This window comes from Lagenorhynchus albirostris, chromosome 4 (genome assembly GCF_949774975.1).
Source record: "Lagenorhynchus albirostris chromosome 4, mLagAlb1.1, whole genome shotgun sequence".
Classification (NCBI taxonomy): domain Eukaryota; kingdom Metazoa; phylum Chordata; class Mammalia; order Artiodactyla; family Delphinidae; genus Lagenorhynchus; species Lagenorhynchus albirostris.
The window spans coordinates 146279693-146298059 of record NC_083098.1 but is presented as its reverse complement, the minus strand read 5'-3'; the positions used below and the strand labels follow the sequence as shown (position 1 = coordinate 146298059).

General features: G+C 43.9%; 2 protein-coding genes across 14 annotated transcripts in view; one reads left to right on the top strand and one right to left on the bottom strand.

The window, feature by feature from the left end:
* LRPAP1 (LDL receptor related protein associated protein 1) overlaps positions 1-18367 on the bottom strand; it is a 462538-nt gene that overhangs the window by 106004 nt on the left and 338167 nt on the right. The gene's annotated exons all lie outside the window — the stretch shown is intronic.
* Positions 1-18367, top strand: part of HTT (huntingtin) — a 137019-nt gene that overhangs the window by 11562 nt on the left and 107090 nt on the right. For 12 of the 13 annotated variants that reach the window (XR_009540451.1, XR_009540450.1, XR_009540453.1 and 9 more), the window contains exons 2-6: positions 1500-1583; positions 9428-9548; positions 13970-14029; positions 14411-14490; positions 16143-16281. Coding sequence is in view for 8 of the 13 variants with exons in the window: in XM_060148801.1 (XP_060004784.1) it covers positions 1500-1583; positions 9428-9548; positions 13970-14029; positions 14411-14490; positions 16143-16281 (484 nt within the window). In the remaining 5 variants the exon portion in view is untranslated. Of the gene's footprint in view, positions 1-1499; positions 1584-9427; positions 9549-13969; positions 14030-14410; positions 14491-16142; positions 16282-18367 lie in introns of those variants that run through there. The other variant, XM_060148805.1, reaches the window with a different exon arrangement.

The following is an 18367-nucleotide window of genomic DNA, read 5'->3' as shown; positions in this document are numbered from 1 at the left end:
TGGTGAGGGGCCTCTGCCTCTTGTGGTCACTTGGGACTCAGGCTCCTTCCATCCTGTTGCTCTGCAGCCTTCTTGTTGTCTTTATCTGTATAATCAGAAACTGGGTGTTAGGAATGTTTGTTCCAGTCGGAGGGAACTAAAAGGGGGATGCCCAGGGCGAGCCAGCAAGGCAGAAGCTCCACCTGCTACTTCTGTTGCCATTTCATCTGTGGGAACTAAGTCACCTGTCTATCCCCGACTGCAGGGAAGCTAGGCTGTGGAGCTTCTAACCAGGAGGTGTGTGTCGGAGAAGGGAAGGCTGGCATTTTGGTGGGTGACTAGCAGTCCGCAACATAGCTTATCAGTAAGAGTCTCTTTTAGAAAAGAGACCGGTGGGAGGCACACAGTCACCAGTCCATGTGGTGATGGACTCTTACTGACCAGTCATCGGGAAGCCCCTCTCCGCATGCCTTGGGCTTGTCTTCTCATTCAGGCTCTGTCTGTCCTTCATTTTGGACCCTGACTTTCCCCTTTGGAGACTCTTCCTTGTCCATTTTCTTCCCTGGCCACATCTGTAGTGCCTTTTGGAGGGTGTGTCTTTCATGGATTTGCATAATTGTAAGAGCCTGTTCCTTCAGGTGTACTTGTTGGAAACTGAGGTTGCATTAGGGATTAAATAGAGGTGTTTGTTGGTTAGTTTTTAAATTTCTTTGGTGCTAGAATTCCCTCCAAAACTTAGTAGTCTTCTGGTTTAGGTGTTTCTAGTTAGTACCATGTACTGGTGACCTGCTAACACTCAGATTCTTTTTGGATGTAGTTATCAAGCCTGAGTTATTTTTTGGCTTCCTCTTTGGATTGACCCTCTCTACCTTATTTCTGTGGTGCCTACCTCAGAGACATCTCAAGTCATAGGTTTGGGTGGGAAGCAAGCACCTTTTGTCTGATCTTCTTGACCAGGCTGTTTATCTCCTTTTTTTGGGGCTGAGAAGTCTTACTAGGAGGCTTTTGAGAAAGTGTCTGGGCAGGGGGCTTGTTTCTAGCCGTTTGGGGATATAGAAGCAGTTGGCCATTGTCTGAACGTTATTTTACACCTAAGAGTGTGAGGTCTGTGTGGTATGCTGACTGTAGTCAGTAAATAAGACTTTGAGAAGTGGCAGCAGCTTGGTATGTAGAGTATTATATTGACATCCTTGTGTTTCATTGAATTGCACACTCCGTCCATCCATGTGATCTTGGGTGAGCGCTGTTTGCACTGCAGTTTCTCCTTCTCTCTAAAGTAGAGAAAGCAGGTGCGTTAGTAACACCCCTTGACTTTTCTATGGAGCCCTGTCCTGTAGGGAACCCTGGGTTAGGCTCATCCCCTCTTCCCTGACCTCAGAGCCACCCTGCCCCCAGCAGGAATGGGTGGTTTACTTCTAGGAGTCAAGAAGCACTACTGAATGAATGAATGCCTTGTAGAAATAGATGGAGCGGATAACACAACACATGCAAACTTCCTTTACTCTTTTTTTTCCTTTTAGAAAGAAAGAACTCTCAGCCACCAAGAAAGACCGTGTGAATCATTGTCTGACAATATGTGAAAACATAGTGGCACAGTCTCTCAGGTAACTGCACTTTGAACTTCCTAGTGAAAATTAAAAATTTCTATATTTTCATTCTTAATGGGCTAGAATATTCTTTGTCTCCCCAATTGTTTTAGAACCTTTACAGGACCCCCTTCCCCATACTTCTGGCTACATATGTGGAGGATGTCCAGACACTGTAATGAGTAATGTTTCCATAATCTTACATAGTATCATTGTAACCATTATGATAATTGAACATGTTTATATTTTACTTATTGCGGTATTTGGAACAACAAGAGCCTGTCTAATTATAGTGGTCTTTTTTTTTAATTGGAGTATAATTGCTTTACAATGTTGTGTTAGTTTGTGCTGTACAATGAAGTGAATCAGCTATATGTATACATATATCCCCTCCCTCTCGGACCTCCCTTCCCACCCCCATCCCACCCATTTAGGTCATCACAGAGCACCGAGCTGAGCTCCCTGTGCTTTATAGCATGTTCCCATTAGCTATCTATTTTTAAAAGAATAAATTTGTTTATTTATTTATTTTTGGCTGCGTTGGGTCTTTGTTGCTGCTCGTGGGTTTTCTCTAGCTGTGGCGAGCGGGGGCTATACTCTTCGTTGCGATGCACAGGCTTCTCATTGAGGTGGCTTCTCTTGTTGCAGAGCACGGGCTCTAGGGTGCGTGGGCTTCAGTAGTTGTGGCACGCGGGCTCAGTAGTTGTGGTGCACGGGCTTAGTTGCTCCGTGGCATGTGGGATCTCTGGACCAGCGATTGAACCCGTGTCCCCTGCATTGGCAGGTGGATTCTTAACCACTGCCTCACCAGGGAAGCCCCACCACTAGCTATGTGTTTTACACATGGTACCCCTATGTTCACTGCAGCACTATCTACGATAGCCAGGACATGGAAACAGCCTAAATGTCCATCGACAGATGAATGGATAAAGAAGATGTGGTGTATATGTATATGATGGAATATTACTCAGCCATAAAACGGAAGGAAATTGGGTCATTTGTAGAGATGTGGATGGACCTAGAGTCTGTCATACAGAGTGAAGTCAGAAAGAGAAAAACAAATATATATTAATGCATATATGTGGAATCTAGAAAAATGGCACAGATGAACCTACTTGCAGGGCAGGAATAGAGATGCAGATGTAGACAACGGACGTGTGGACACGGGTGAGGGGTGGGATGAATTGGGAGATTAGGTTTGACATAAATGCACTCTCGTGGTCTTTTGTTTGCTTTTCTTCAGCACTTTGCCCTCGTCCGACACTGTGGGAGTGCACGTGCTCCCCCCATGGCTGCTGCCTGCTCATTAAGGCTCTGGGACCAGTGGGATCACGGGCATTGACTGGAGGTCTGCTTCCCTGGCTCGATTGTTCCTCTTTGCTGAACTAGCAGCACCTTCTGTGTAGCTTCGTTGCTAATTCTTCTCGTTCTCTTTACTTTGGACTGTCGGTTTTTCTGACCATTGATTGTTCATAGTAGCTGTGGATGGTAAATATTTTAAGCCTGTTTCTGATGGCTGAGTAGGAAACAGATTTACTTATGATTTCAGAATTCTGTTACCCACATGGGCATGTGTGAAGTACTTCTCTCTTGACTTTTCTTTCCTTTGGAATAAATCATTCATGTTATTCTCCTGTTGGAAAGAGCTCTTTATAATCTGTTAGAAAAAGCTCTGAGAATAATAATCTTGATTTTAGTACTGACAGAAATTTGGTGATTCATTTAATTTTAGTGTCACCTTGCTTTTGTATTTCATACTTTCAAAGCAGTTTCACAATAGAGTATTTCATTTTAGTTGAACTCATTCAGTTTGTGAAGGACAGTGGATGATTTCTGTTTCTATCTAATTTGTAGAAATATTGTGGGAAGAAATGAAGTGACAAATGAGAATATGTGCTGAGAATAAAAATATAAAAATTCTAAGTTAGCATACTATTGTTAGCATAGCTTAGAAAACAATACTAAGATAAAAGTAGGGGGGAAAAAAGCTTGAATTCTATATCCACTCCTTATAAGCCAGGTGGTTTTAGATAAGTTTAACTTCTTGGAGCCACTGTTGCCTCATCTATGAAATGTAAACCCAATTTATAAGGGTTCTTGTGGGATGAAGCGACACCCGTGAAACACTGTCGAGGGCTACATAGATGTGTTCTTTAGCTACCGAGAGCCAGAGATACATCCCGTCGTGACGCACATTGTCCTACAAACTGTCATTACTTTTGTATGAAATGACGGTAAATGCCCGACAGGCCCCTGGTGCCTGCTGCTGCTGTAGCACTGCTGTGCTCACCTGACCCCCAGCATCCGGGTCTCAGGGAGTAACACCTCACTTTGAAAGCTTATGGACCCAGGAAATAGATCTCTTCCAGTCTTAGTGCTTCATGCATTATACTTGGTTTGTTTCTTGACAGTTCCCAATGGAATTGATGGGATGTTGGCTTAGATTCACACATTGGTAGTAAAGTATGTTGAGATGTGTTAAGACTGATTTGTGGTTCAGTTTGCCGTCTTAAATCACAGTAGTGGCTGATAATAGTTTTTACATTCGTATGTCTATTATGTTTGTATGGAGTAATGCTGATAGTCATTATACTGCTTGTTCTACACAGCAGCATATGAATAGGATATTTTTTGGACCCAGAGAGGTTGTTTCTGGTCCCGTCAGATCAAAGAACAAGTTTGTTTTAAGATACTCTCCATACTTTTTAGGAATTTTGGAGTGTAGAGCTGAAGTGGATGTTTTATATGCGTGTAATGATTTATGAAATCTTCTCGATGGCTGGTATTTCCTCTTATCTCTCCTGAGTGTAATTAACCTCTGGTACGTTCTTACAGCTTCTGTGATACACTGACCTTCTCTCCAGTGGGGTTATTCCGTGGCAGCTTCTGAAGTCTTCATTGTGTATTGTGACTCTTAGTCTACCTAAGCTCTCAAGTTGGTGGTCTGTCCTACTGGTTCCTAAATACACATGAACATCAAAATCATCCGGAAGATTTGTCAAAAATATAGTAACGAAGATACCTCACTGCCCTCTTCCCCAGCACACCTACATTTTCTGTTCAGGTGGAGTGTGGGGATTTGTTTTTTACCAGTATCCTCTTGGGAATACTTAGGAACCCTCATCTAAGCAAGTGTACCTTGATAAAGTGGTTGGGTAAAAATAAGTATACAGGAATCTATAGATTTCCCCAATATTAGCATAAATCAGTTAGAAAATGTAGTGGTTCAAGAGCCAATTCATAGTAGCAACAACATATTAAATTTCAAGGAATTGACAAGAGACGTGCAGAAACTACTTAAGGACGGCTATTGACTTTCCTGAAAGGTACAGATTACTACTTCCCTTTCTACATGGGAAGATTTCTTTATCATAAAGTTAAATTTTCTCAAAATTAGTCCATAAATTTAAAATGATCTTGATCAAAATTCTAGTAGAGATGTTTTTGAACTTGTTCATCTGCAAGAATAAATACATCACTGTTGCAAAGAAAATCTGAAACCATCAGTAATATGGTGATACCTGGTGTACATGAAATTAAAATAGCTGTTAGACATTAAAGAAGGTATAGAATAGAAAGTGGGAAAGTGTATGTGTGTATCTGTGTGTATGAATTTATGATACATATAGCATCTTGTATTAGTATGGAAATGATGAACCACTTGACTATTTAGTGGGGGGTATTATGTTTCTTCTTCATATTGCAAACAAACATAAATGCCAGATTAATTACCTAAACACAAAAAAGTGAAATCATTACTATAAAAAGAACATTGAATCTCAGGCTGTGGAATGCTAGCAGTATAAAGGAAAAAAATGTTTTATCTGGAATATAGTTCAGTATGTCAAAATCCACTTTAAACTGGAAATTACATAAATGCAACTTGGGGAAAGTATTGACAGCATATATATCAAAGGTTTAATAGTGTCTATAAAGAGCAATTATAAATCATGAAGAAAAAGACTATCATCCTAATAGGAAAATAGGCAAAGGCTATGAATAGGCCTTTTGGAAAAGAAGACATGAGGTGGGGCCCGTGAGCATATGGCTGACACTTACTTTGTGCTTCCTGTGGAGGCAATGCTCACACTCACTGGTGGTCAGTGGGATGAGACTAAAACACGAATAAGAACAGTTTCACCTGTCAGAGTGCCAAACACTAAAAAATATTCAGGGGTTTTTCAGAGGTGATACAGTTTTTTTAAAAGGCAGTTTGGCAAACACTACCTGTTTGACTTAACTGTTTCACCTCAGGAGTTCATCCTGAGGAAAGTGTACAATGATGTGCAGTGCTATTCATCCCATTAGAAAATTAAAAATAATCATAATGACTTACCCACAGAATTGAAGAATTAAGATACATTTATAGAAAGGAATATTAGCTAACTTTATAAAAGGTGATTTATAGATATTTATATTTGTGACCAGAAAAGATATTAGGAATATGTTAAAAATTAAATTTAAAAAATCATGAAAGATTTTTGCTTCTGGCTGAGTGACAAGGGCAGGATCTACCTTCCTGCCTAAAGCAATTGATAATGGATAAAATATATGTAACGATGGTTTTCAAGGCACGGGGCATCAGGCATTTCTGGAAAAATGGAAAACTACTGTGATGAGCATTATGACTTCCCCAGGTTACTGCCTGGAGGGAGTTTCCCAGCCAGGATGTGAGGAGGGGAAACCCAGGCAGAGCCCAGTGGCTGCTGAGATGGGGAGACAGAGCTGATGGCCTCAGGAGGCAGGGTGGCTGGGGCCCATTGGGGAGAATACCAGAGAGGGGGGAACTGCACGGAGCCATCAGCGAGACCTGCAGGGGTCCCTCAGTGCCCTGGGGCTGGGGGTGGAACCACCTGAGGGGATTGGAGGGAACAGGTGCTAAACTCAGACAGGTGCAGGAAGAGCTCCTGTTCCCCCCAGCCAGAGTGGAAAACCCTATCCTTCCTGGGGCGTTGGGTGGGCTACTCAGGAGGGTTTGCCTTCGCCACAGGGCTCACTTAGCCCTAGGCTGAGATGTCATTCCAGTCCTGCCTAGTAAAGCTTAAAAGCAAAACCCAAGGTGATCACACTCTTTCAAAGTAACTTAATTGCATTCCAGAGCAAAGTTCAAGAATATTTATCGGAATTCAGAAGTACATAACACCCAACAAGATAAAAGTTACAAGGTCTGGCATCTGGTCAGAAATTATCAGGAATGCAAAGAAGCAGGAAAGCATGATTGACAGTGGAAAAAATCAATTGAAGCTGACCGAGAAATTGCACAGGTGGTAAAATTTGTACACAGAAACGTTAAAACAGTAACTGTAACTGTTCTTCTAGTTCAAGAAGCTAGAGAAAAGATTGAATATGTTAAGTAGAGATAAGACATGAAAAAGACCTGAAGTGAACCAAGGTAAGACTGACAGTGGATTTCTCACTGGAAAAAAAAAAGTGCCAGAAGTCCGTGCAACATCACCTGTGAAGTACTGAAACGGAAACCCCTAGAACTCTACACCCTGTAGAAACTTCTTTCTCAAAGACAAAGGTGGAAGAAGACTTTTTCAGACTTGCAAAAGCTGAAATCATCTGTGTCCAGCAGGCAACTACTATAAGAAATACTAAAGAAAGTGTTTCAGGTAGGAGGAAGATGGTACCAGATAGAAGTCTGGATCTACATAAAGGATTGGAGAGCAATGGAAATGGTAACTGTAGTGGGTAAATATAAGACTTTCCCTCTTACTTTTAATCTTTCAAAAATATACTTGATTGTTTACAGCGAAAATAATAACGATGTATTTTGGGGTTTACACGTAGGAGTGGAATATATGACGGCCATAGCACAAAGGGTGCAAGAGCAGAAATGGAAATGCAGTTGACCTTTGAACTAGATGGTTTTGAACTGCATGGGTCCACTTATATGCAGATTTTTTTCAAAAAATGCTGCAGTACTACACCCCGCGCGGTTGGTTGAATCTGTGGTTTCCAACCTGCAGATAATTTATACTCGGGTTTTTGACTTTGTGGAGGGTCGGCACCTCTAGCCCCTCCAAACTATCGGTATAGGTTGTATCAATATTAAAAGGATAGTAAAGGAATATTATGAACTTCAGTAACTTAGATGAAATGGACAGTTTCTTGAAAGATGAACTTCTAAAGCTCTCTCAAAGAGAAATAGATAACCTAATTAGCCCTGTATCTATTTTATTAAATTAAAATCTAAAAATCAATATTTGATTAGTTATTGGAGACCTTTTAAGCATGGTTAGAAATGGTATATAAACCTACTTTTTTCTTCTTTAAAAATTGAGATGTAATTGGCATATGACACTGAGTTTGAGGTGCACGTGTTGGTTTGATACATTTGTATAATGCACTATGACGGCCGTAGTGTTAGCTAACACCTTTATCATGTCACATCGTTATCATTTCTTTTTTTGTGTTGAGAACAGTTAAGACCTAGTCTCTTAGTAACTTTGAAGTTTAAAATACAGTATTGTTGACTATAATCACTAAGCTGTGCATTAGATCTCCAGGTTTTATTTAAGTAAACCTACTTTTTCAACTGTGAATTTTATGGAGTCTCTATACAAATAAAATACTTCTGATGAAAATTTTGTGTTTGAATTGGGATGTGCTGTAAAAAAGATTGTTATAGATCCCAGTAATTTTTTCATATTGATTACTTGTTAAAGTAATGTTTTGGATATATTGGGTTAAATGAAGTATATTATTAAGATTAGTTTCTCTTTATTTGTGTGTCTATTAGGAAGTATAAATTGCACTTGTAGCTCACGTTGTATTTCCGTAGCACCGCTTTGAGCAGCGCCTGGATGCTGTGTCAGCATCCCAGGGACCCTTCCTCTTTATTCACAGGCGTGTTTCACAGAGATGAGGTCTGAAATATTGCTGAGGGGCACATGTTTTTTCTTGCTCGTACTTGTTTGTTGATCACTGCTAATGTGGTTCTTTGCTTTCTCTTAGGCTCCTGGCTCTTCCGACTCTTGGTAGGAATTGTGAGGTAGAGAGAGAGTGGGGAGGAGGCCCTTTATTTCAGAGGACTCTAGACTGAGATGTTTCAAGAATAGCATCTTTGTCCAGGGGCTGTATTACTGCTGGCCCATCCCTCACTGTGCTGTGAAGTCAGTTTCATGCACATGGCCATGGGTCTCTCTGTCTTGGCTGTGTTTAGCCCATTGGATCACAACTGCCTGACAGGCTCTCTCAGTGAAACTTTTAAAAATCATTTAAAAGCATCGCCTAGATTCCAGTTCTTGAGACTGATGGAGCAACAAAAACACAGCCTGACCATGATCATGTTGAGTTTGGAACATACTGAAAGCAAGATGAAAAAGGAGTAAAGGAGTTATATTGGTATATTGATTTTCTAGGTTCTGAGAATATTGTAAGAGTAGAAGTAACTTGTTGGCAGAGGGCGGATGGCTATCTGAGATTTAAGTATCTGAAGCCGTGTCTTTTTTTCTTTTTTTTAATTGAGTTAAAGTACATACAAAGACAGTGTCTTTTTAAGATTTTTTGACTAAAACTCAAACAAAATAAAATTGTCTTGCAAGTACACTTCTATTTATAAGTAATTCTTAAATTTTAGAATAGTTTTAGATTTACAGAACAATCACAAAGATAGTATAGAGTGTTCCCATAAACTCCACATGCAGTTACCCAAATTATTAGCATCTTACATTACTGTGGTGCAATTTTCACAATTAATGACTCAATATTGGTATACTGTTAGCCTTAATTTTTATGTAATGTCCTTTTTCTGTTCCAGAATCCCACATAGGATACCAGAAACTTCACTATGTTTCGTCGTCATGTCTTCTGAGCTTCCTTTTGGCTGTGACAGTCTCTCTTCTTTTTTTACTTAGAAATTCTCCAGAATTTCAGAAACTTCTGGGCATTGCTATGGAACTTTTTCTGCTGTGCAGTGATGACGCAGAGTCAGATGTCAGGATGGTGGCTGACGAGTGCCTCAACAAAGTCATAAAAGTAAGAGCCCTGCGGACGGTGTTCTACGAGCTGTGACCGTTGTAGCTAAGAGAAGAAACCATGACTTAGGGTTCTTTTGTTTTGAGTAGCAAAGCCCCTCAGGACATCTGCACCGGTTCCATTTGTGGTGTGTGGTTTGGAGGCTCTGCTGTGTGCCGGCGTGCCGGCTGCGCCCGCCCCGTCAGAGGGAGTGGGTTTACCCTCGTGCCTGCGCAGGGCATAGGTCGGGGTGGGCGCTGATGGGGGCCACTGGGTGCTCTTGGGGAAAGCATCACTTTGTTGAGAAACCATGAGGCCCTGAAAGGCAGGGGGACGGGGAGTGGGATCCGCTTTCGGTGTCTTCGTCTCCTAAGACCTGGGTCAGGCAGTACTGTTTGCAGGTAAAGATGTGCCTTCTCTGGTAGCTGCGCTGGAGTTAGTGTGACGTGACTGGAGAGACAGGAGTTCCCAGAAAAGGTTGATGAAGCCAGAAAGCCAGAGCTACCTGGGTGGTAGGTGAGGTAAGGAGTGGGCGGGGGACACCTGTCCTCTTCGCTTACTGCTTCCCAGTGCAGAGCTAGTACCCAAGACCACTGTAGCTTTAATCCACTTTTCCCTTTTTTTGTTTTCTGCTGCCATCGAAGATAAAGTCTTTCTTCCATAATTCTTACGGTGTTGGAAAACAATCCTTGTTTGTCTCATTCTGCCATTCTCCTAGTTTGTATCCTCAACCACCCTGGGCACCTTCTTCCAGGTCACCTTTGAGTGTGTGAATGAGACTTTTGAATTTTGTGTCTAAGCTTATATATTGTTCCCACCACCAGAGGCTAACCGGTGCTGAGGAAGGTTCACTGACATAGTTCTTGACGCTTTCTCCAAAAACGATTTCTTGATAATGGTGAAGGAGAAAATGTATCTTGTTCCCTTCTCTGCAGGGAAGCCCTGCTAATTGGATCTTTCCAGTTTTTCCTAATTTTTCCCTTACTGTTTTGAGTTCCACCCGTGGAATTGAGATAAGGCCACATCTTTTCATTTTCCTTGAAGGCTCTCTTCCTAGTAATACTTACTTGGCCAGATGAGCCAAGAACTCCAGCCTAACATAGGCTAGTTGAATATTTCCCTCCTTATTAGGATCTTGAAAACCAAAACTGTTCTTTGGAGTCTCCCCAAGGGCTTTCTCTGGAGAGTGGTCACACTTTACATTGGCCAAGAAATTGTCCTTCATTTTTCTGTCATGGGTCCAGCTTCCTCGGGAAGACGCTCACCCTTTACTCCTGCGTTAAGGAGGTGGGGCACAGGGAGGTTCTGGAGTGAAGGAGGCCTGCGCTTGAATCTGGCCTCTGCTGCCCGCTCGCTGAGCAGCTTCGGGAGATGTGCTTCATTCTGCGAGCCTCCGTCTCCTTAACCACAGAGGGAATCGGACACGGGTTTGTGGTGTGCGTGAGTGTGAGGATCAGGTGCAGTGACGTGCGTGACGGGTTAGTGTTATCCTGCCCCTTGCTGGGCCTCGGAGTGGGAAGGGGCGCTCTTACAGTGAGATTCCTGCTTCCTTAACCAGAGAGGCCGAGGGGCATGCCAGAGCCCCACTGCTCCCCGCTTTCTGGCGTGTGGATCTGTGGGCCATGCTGTCTATGCTCGGGCGCCAGCTTCCCTGCAGACACAGGGTTCTGGCTTCTCCATTGGGAGTTGCCTGGTCTTCTCCCTCCACCTGCATTTCACGTCTCCACACGCCCCCCCCACCCCCCCACCCCCGCAGTGTTGCAGTGGCCACGGCCATTTGACCTTGTTCTCTGCCCGGCAGTGTGTGGGTACCACTCAGGTGTGATGGGTCCACAGCACATTTGGAGGTGGACTTTTTCACTTACACTTGCTTTTCTCTAGGCCTCAACATCCTTGCTGCTTTTTTTTATTCCCACTGGCAGGACCAGGCTAGGCTTTTTCTGATATTTCAGTTCTTGAACTCTGATCCTCAGAATCAGGAAACCTAAAGAAGTCACCACAGGTTGCCTTGGCCATGACAAGAACAGGTGAGGAGGGGAGAGAGGACAATATGGCCCCAAACACACAAACAGAGAAGGTGGTCATTTTACCTGGAGGCACATGCTGCAGAGAGAGACCTGCTTCTGTAACTGCCGTCCAGCTAGCCTGGTGTGTGTGTTTGGGGGCTTGGGCCATGGCCTGGTCAGAGCTCTAGGTGCTGGCTTCTCTTCCTGGCCACCTCCCTACTGCCTTCCTATTTCCTCTGCCTTGTTTTGGCCTCCCAGTGCAGAGGTTCCAACTTCTCATGTTGCGCCCCTGAGCGTAAGACGAGGTCAGTCTCTCAGAACCTCTTCTTTCTGCTTAAAGTTGGACATCCTGGGCTTTGGCTGTGCTCTGATGTCTGCTTCCTCAGATGCGCAGGTCTTCAAGGCCAGCAGGCTGGGGATGGGGTCAGGGTCTGGCTGATGTGCTCTCACGGTGGCAGAGGAAGGACAGGCTCGGGAGAACTTGGATGGCATTAGGCCCAGGTGTCAGGGGTGGAGAGGAACGCATGGATGGTCGCTTAGGAGTCAGGTCCTGGACTTGCGCCTTCTGTTTTTCAGAGTATCATTATATGCTTAGGATGAGGACCCAAGAAAATGGGGCATGCTCTGCTTTTCACTTGTGTAGCAAATGCACTGGGGATGTGCTTCAGCTGACAGCATGCTCCTGCCTTCAGATAATTTACAGTCTTGGGGAGGGGGAAGCACGTTTGTACAGGAATGGCTTAATGCGTGCTGTAAGTTCCGAGACATGCTGGCAACTCATCGTGGCGGTCAGGAAGTGGATGTGATTTCTGTCTGGCGAGGCAGAGAAGGCTTCCTGGAGGTGGTGGCTGTTAGGTGAGTGAGGAGATCAGGACCGTCTTAACCCCTGCAGACCCACCTAGGAGGGTGAACGTGTGTGCTAGCAGAGAATGGGAGGCGTTGAGGATCCATTCAAGGAGTTTGTACTTCATCTGGTAGAGGATGAAGAGGAAGAACTCGTGAAGGTCTTTAACCTGGTCAGAGGAGTGCTTTATTTAGGAGGAGTAGCCTGGGGATGCCGTGTAGCCTGCCTTGGAGTGGAGAGAGACTGTGCACCCAGAATCCCTGCGAGAGGCTGAGTAACCCGGGCAGGAGCGATGGGGGCCTTGAACCAGGGCGGCCTGTGAGGCACAGGGGGCCGCGATGGGCTGGACTTGGCTGCTGTGTGTGTTCGCCTCAGTGTGAAGGTGGGGTCAGGAGCCGGGAGGGGTCAGATGGCACCTTCCCATCACCCATGACTGCGAGGGCCCGTTCAGTGCTGTTCCAGGGGCTTGGGGTTTATGTTCCTCCTGTAATAAAATAGGTTTGATATCAGTTTATAAAACATTTATAAAGTAAAACAAAACTTTGATATGCCTTCTGGTTTTATCGGCAAAGTAGTGCTTTAATGTATGTTTGTCCATTTTGGTGTGCTCATTTAAGGAATTTCAGTACACGCTGAAACAGCAGAATTAGGATTTTAAAATTTCTGAGACATTATTTGGAACCTCCCAGAAAGTGACCCTGGTTTGATTCTCAAGCTTGCTGAACCTCCGTGAGTTTTACTAAGACCAGCTTGGTTTATAGACATCACATGCTGTACATCTTAGGAAAGGAGGAGGGATTTTCTGTGGAGGCTTGGTTACGTCTTTCTGCTCTTCTTGTGGACGGGACATTGGCAATACTGTTTTGGAAGAGAGGGTTCCCATGGCTGGGAGCAGGGCACAGAAGTCTCTCCTTTCTGTCTTGAGAAGCCGCCTCCAACGGGGACTTTGTGTCACTGGCGGTGGTTGCCATCAACCATTCTTACTGGGTTGAAATTGGCTGTGTGGCCATTTTTTGGTTTGGCCCATAAGTGAGCAGAAGGGTCAAGACATGGCTCTGAGGAGCCTATGGTTCCAGCAGGTTCGGAGCGTTGCTGCTCCCTGGGGAGCACCCGTGCATCACTGGTGGACCAGACCTTTGGAAAGGACTTGGGCTTCTGCGTGGAGAGGAGTATTCCCACGCCAGAGCTAGGGGCTCTGATCTGGGATGTCCACCCACCGCCCTGCTGGCCCTGCAGACTCCAGGGCATTGCTAATGTTGGATCGTCCAACAGAATGTGCTTTAATTGAATGTAAGAGCTTTAGAATGAGTTTGAACTACCTACCATTTAATTTTGATGCTGTGTAGTAGTTGATTGTAATGAAAGTTAAATTTTTTCCTTCCATTTTTAAAATTAAAGTGAATGACCTGTATCTTGTCCGTTTGGTAACTTCCTGCATACATATGCTTCTTTCTTAAAGAATAGGTTCTTAGTTTAGTTGCTATTATATTCTGCTTTGCCCCCAAATTGAAATTTTAGCTGCCTTTTAGCTTTCTTTAGAATTGCTAGTAGAATGTGTCTTCCGTGAACAAATCTCTTGTATTTTGTTGTAGGCTTTGATGGATTCTAATCTTCCGAGGTTACAGTTGGAACTCTATAAGGAAATTAAAAAGGTAGGCTTTTGTTTTCCATCATTGAAAAAGTGCTACTGATTCACTGTGTTGAGCAGTGTAGTGTGTGAAATTTTATCTTTTATTTGATAAGGAAATAAATGCTGTTTGGTAAAGTAGACTTTATTGTTTTACTTTTCTTCGAAAGGTTGCTCCTCATTATTTATTAGATGGGATGGGAACTAACATGGTAGTTTTAAAAAATATCTTTATAATTGCCTCCCATTAGACCTTAAGATTACAAAAGTAGTTACACATTCAAATGGCCTTTTCTCTAAAAATAGAAATTAGCAATGAAAAAAATGCTTTTGTTTATTTGAAGTCCTCTTGGTGACTCGTGTCTGCGACTCTTCAATGTAACACGCTGCTTCTTAAATCCCTCAGAACGGCGCTCCTCGGAGCCTGCGCGCTGCCCTGTGGAGGTTTGCCGAGCTGGCTCACCTCGTTCGGCCTCAGAAATGCAGGTAAAGTGGACACTCTGGGTTATTACTATTATTATTATTTGGGGTGGGGGGCCAGCTGCGGTGGATTCTTGCCATCTTGGCTCAAATGTCATTTCTCTGAAGGTCTTCCCTGTCCACTCTGTCTGAAGCTGCCCACCTCTGCCTCTCCAGCTGCAGTACAGGTTGTCCTGATCCTTTTCCTGCGTAAAACTTACGGCTCTCAGGAATACTGTCGCACACTTCATCAGCGTGCTTGTTCGTTTTCTATCCCACCCTCCCCCGAGAGCTGTAGGAGATGTACGTCTCAGGACAGTGGGGGCATCCCTGTCTGGTCCCTGCTGCAGCCCAACACTGATAACGGCGTCTGCACGTGGTACTTGCCGAAAAGATACTTGCCAGGTGGTTGAAGGTTGAGTACTACCTCATTGTTGCTTACTCTAGGGATTATAGAAAACTATGCCTTTGTCTATTATGTGGGTTAAAAATATGAGTGTTAAACTGTGAATAAAGTTTTGACTGATTGAACCAATTGTATCTTAATGGATTGAAAAACAAAAGAAGGGCCACAGTTTTCAACTCCTTCCTTCTCTCCTTCACTGGCAAGACGTGCTGACATCCATGGAGCCCTTGGCTCTGTCCCCGAGGAACTGGTGGAGTGGCAGAAACCCTCTCTTTTAATATGAAACAGTGATCTGTTCCACTGAGCCTGACTGTAATAAGAGTCTTACATGATTGCACACATACAGTCACTAAGGAAATTTCTTTTTATATAACCTTTTTCTTTTACTATCCTTGTTTTGAAAACTTTGTTATATTTCTAAAGCAACACATCCCTAGTTCTCCACGTAGAAGCCAAAGTGACCTTAAAAAACTATGATTGGGTCATGTCATTCCTTTACTTAAACTCTTTACTCATTTCCCAGAGCTGTTCAGATAAATCCAGACTCCTTACCAAGGCCCAGGGAGATCTGGCCCCCAGTGGCCCCCGTCACCTCAGACACTCCGTTGACTTATTGGCCTGACTTTGAAAAGTTGGGCATGTCTTCCTTCTGATGTCTGGTTTGTTTTCCCTTGGGCCATCTCCTTAGAAGGGCCTGCCTCCCTCCCTGTACAGTCCCAGGGGTGCACCTGCTTGCTGCCCGTCTCTGCCACTAGAGGACGCCGCCGTCGCCACCAAGTTCTTGTCCCGTGGCCTTGGCTTATCTGTCCTGTGACTGCTCCTCTCCAGTCCTGCGTGGTCTGCTACTTCTCTGTAGAGGGCCAGGCTTCTCTCTAAGGCCCTGTTCATTCAGGTCAATGCTTAGAAAAAATTTTGTAATGCTCCCTTTTCAAGAAAGCTTTATTCTTATTTCTTAATTTACTTTTTAAATGGTGTTTTCTTATATTATCTGTTATTTTCTCATTTAGAATCTGATTATTTTAATAACTATTATAATTTACTGCAAAGAATTTTTAAAACAAGCTTTTGAGAGTCGTGTGTGTGACTAGAGGAGAAACAAAGGATGAGAGCCTCCCAGCATCTGGGCTTCATCTGCCTTTAGTCTTCTAGCAGAGGTTTGCTTACCTTCCAGGAAGGACTCTCTTGCATGTAAAAACTGGTTTTTCCCTAACAGACGCTGAACTAATCGCTTGTGTTTCTGGAAGAGTAATTAGTGTCCCTCTCACATGTACAGGCCTTACTTGGTAAACCTTTTGCCTTGCCTGACGCGCACAAGCAAGAGACCTGAGGAGTCTGTCCAGGAGACCTTGGCTGCAGCTGTCCCTAAGATTATGGCTTCTTTTGGCAATTTTGCAAACGACAGTGAAATTAAGGTATGATTGCTGCCTCAGGTCACAAGCGTGGGAGCTGGGCTTTTGCGCAGGCAGGCATTTGAGAGTACTTCTCGAGTTAGGCTGTGCTTCATAGTTTAGATTAAAACCTTTTGAGCTCTTTGGAGGCACACTGAGAGTTTCTTTCCACTTCTGCTTTCTTACTGTCGGGTGAAAAGAGGAATAGGGAGATGGTTTATAGATGCAAAATCCAAAGGCGTTTTGCCAGAGCAGACTGGTTTTGGGGTATAAGATTGACTGCTTAACCTGGCTGAAGAAAGGCCACCGTCCCTGGACTGCAGGCAGGAGAAAGCTCACCGATGATGCCTTGTGTGTACGAGTGCCCTGCGGCTGTTGGGAACCACTTCCTGTTTGTTTCTGCCCCAACCAGCAACCTTCAAACCCTCTCTAGTGTTTTGTCTATAATGTCCAGAAATCATGACCCTGTCACATGGTCTGAGGATTACAGATTCTTGACTTCATCCTTTTAGTGAGTCAGTCCTGTGTTAGTGTTTTTCTTGGTATTTCCCTCCACATTTCTAAATAACTTGCTTATACTGCTGGTTTTGGATTTTTTTATTTTTTACAATGGAAAAGATGAATTCAACTCTAACCCTTCTTTCCTCTTTTTACTACAGTTATATCAGTATTCAGTGTGTACATTATTATGCCTAAGTAAATAGTCACAGCTAGTTATGTTCTGTGCCGTGGTTATGTTTCTGTGTATAACTCTTTGGTATTTCCGGAGTCAGTAATTGCCTCTTTTTCATTTGCTTATTATTCTTTGGCAATTTCCGTCTTCTCGCACCTCCCACCGGCGCTGTGTGTCTCAGTTCAGTTGTGCACATGATGGGTAGTTTCCTGGACCCGTTTCCTCCACTGGGGTCGTCCTGGGCTCTGCAGCTGCTGCTCCAGCCTGGTCAGGGCGCCCCTTAGGTCTGTCGCACGGTCATGTCTTGGCTCCCCTGTCCGATGCCTGATTCCTGGCTGCCATGTCTTCGTCTCTGTAGGCTTACTCCTGGAGAGGGGGCTTCCTGAGAAAGGCTGACTGGCAAGTAAATCGTTTGAGATTCTGCATTAGTGAAAATGCCTTGATTTCTCCCTGATGCTTGGCTGGGCGTAGAGTTCTGGGGTGGAAATCGTCTTCCCTTAGGAATGTACAGGCTTTGCCCCTTTGTCTCATAGTCTCCAGCGGGGCATCTGAGAAGTCGAATGACCTGATCTCTTAGCCTCTGAATGTGTCCTTCTCTAGAAGGTTTTTGCTGTTTTGTGGAGGGGGGAGTGCTGGGTGCTTGATAGACCTTTTAATTTGGAACGTTCTAGCCTTCAGTTCTGGGAGTTGTCCTTATCCTTCTCTGACAATTTCCCCCCTTTATTTTCTCTGTGCTGTCTTTCTGAAATTCGTTAGTTAGCTGTTGGTCCTCCTGGACTGATGCGCATTTGTACTATCTTTTGTTTCTATTTTCCATGTCTCTTTTCTGTACTTTGCTAGGAGATGTCCACCTCAGACTCTTCTCTGGAATTTTTGTTCCTGCTGTGGCATTAGTTTCTAAGAGCTTTCTCGTGTTCAGAATGGTCATGTTTTCTGGCAACCTCTTCTTGTTTCATGAATACACTCTCTTATCTTTCTGAGGATACTGATTATAGTTTCTTGACAACTTCCTTTGACCTCCACGTTGTGTGTTTCTTCTCACTTCCTCTGTTCTATTTCCTGTCTTTCTCTTTTATGTCAGCAGTTGTCCGCATAGATTTGAGTGAGCCCCTAAAAAGCTTATTGGAAGCAAGTGTGTGGCAAGCTTTGTCCCCTGGTGGACTTCCTCGGGTAATGGGTAGTGAACCTGCTTTTCCACTGTGGGTCTTTAAATGTCAGTGTCAGTAAGTCTTTTCCTCTTGGGCCAGTCAATATCTCTAAAGAAAAATCCCTCATTCTCCTGCTTGGAGGCATCAGCCCAGCTGCATTTGTCCTGGGACCCTTGGATGGAAGGGTGCTGACAGTCTCACTGGTGAGAATGCAGACTTCTTCTTCATTTCTGTTTTCTGTCTGTGCCTTGTGCCTGTCCTCAGCTGTGGCAGCATCTCTGGGGATTCC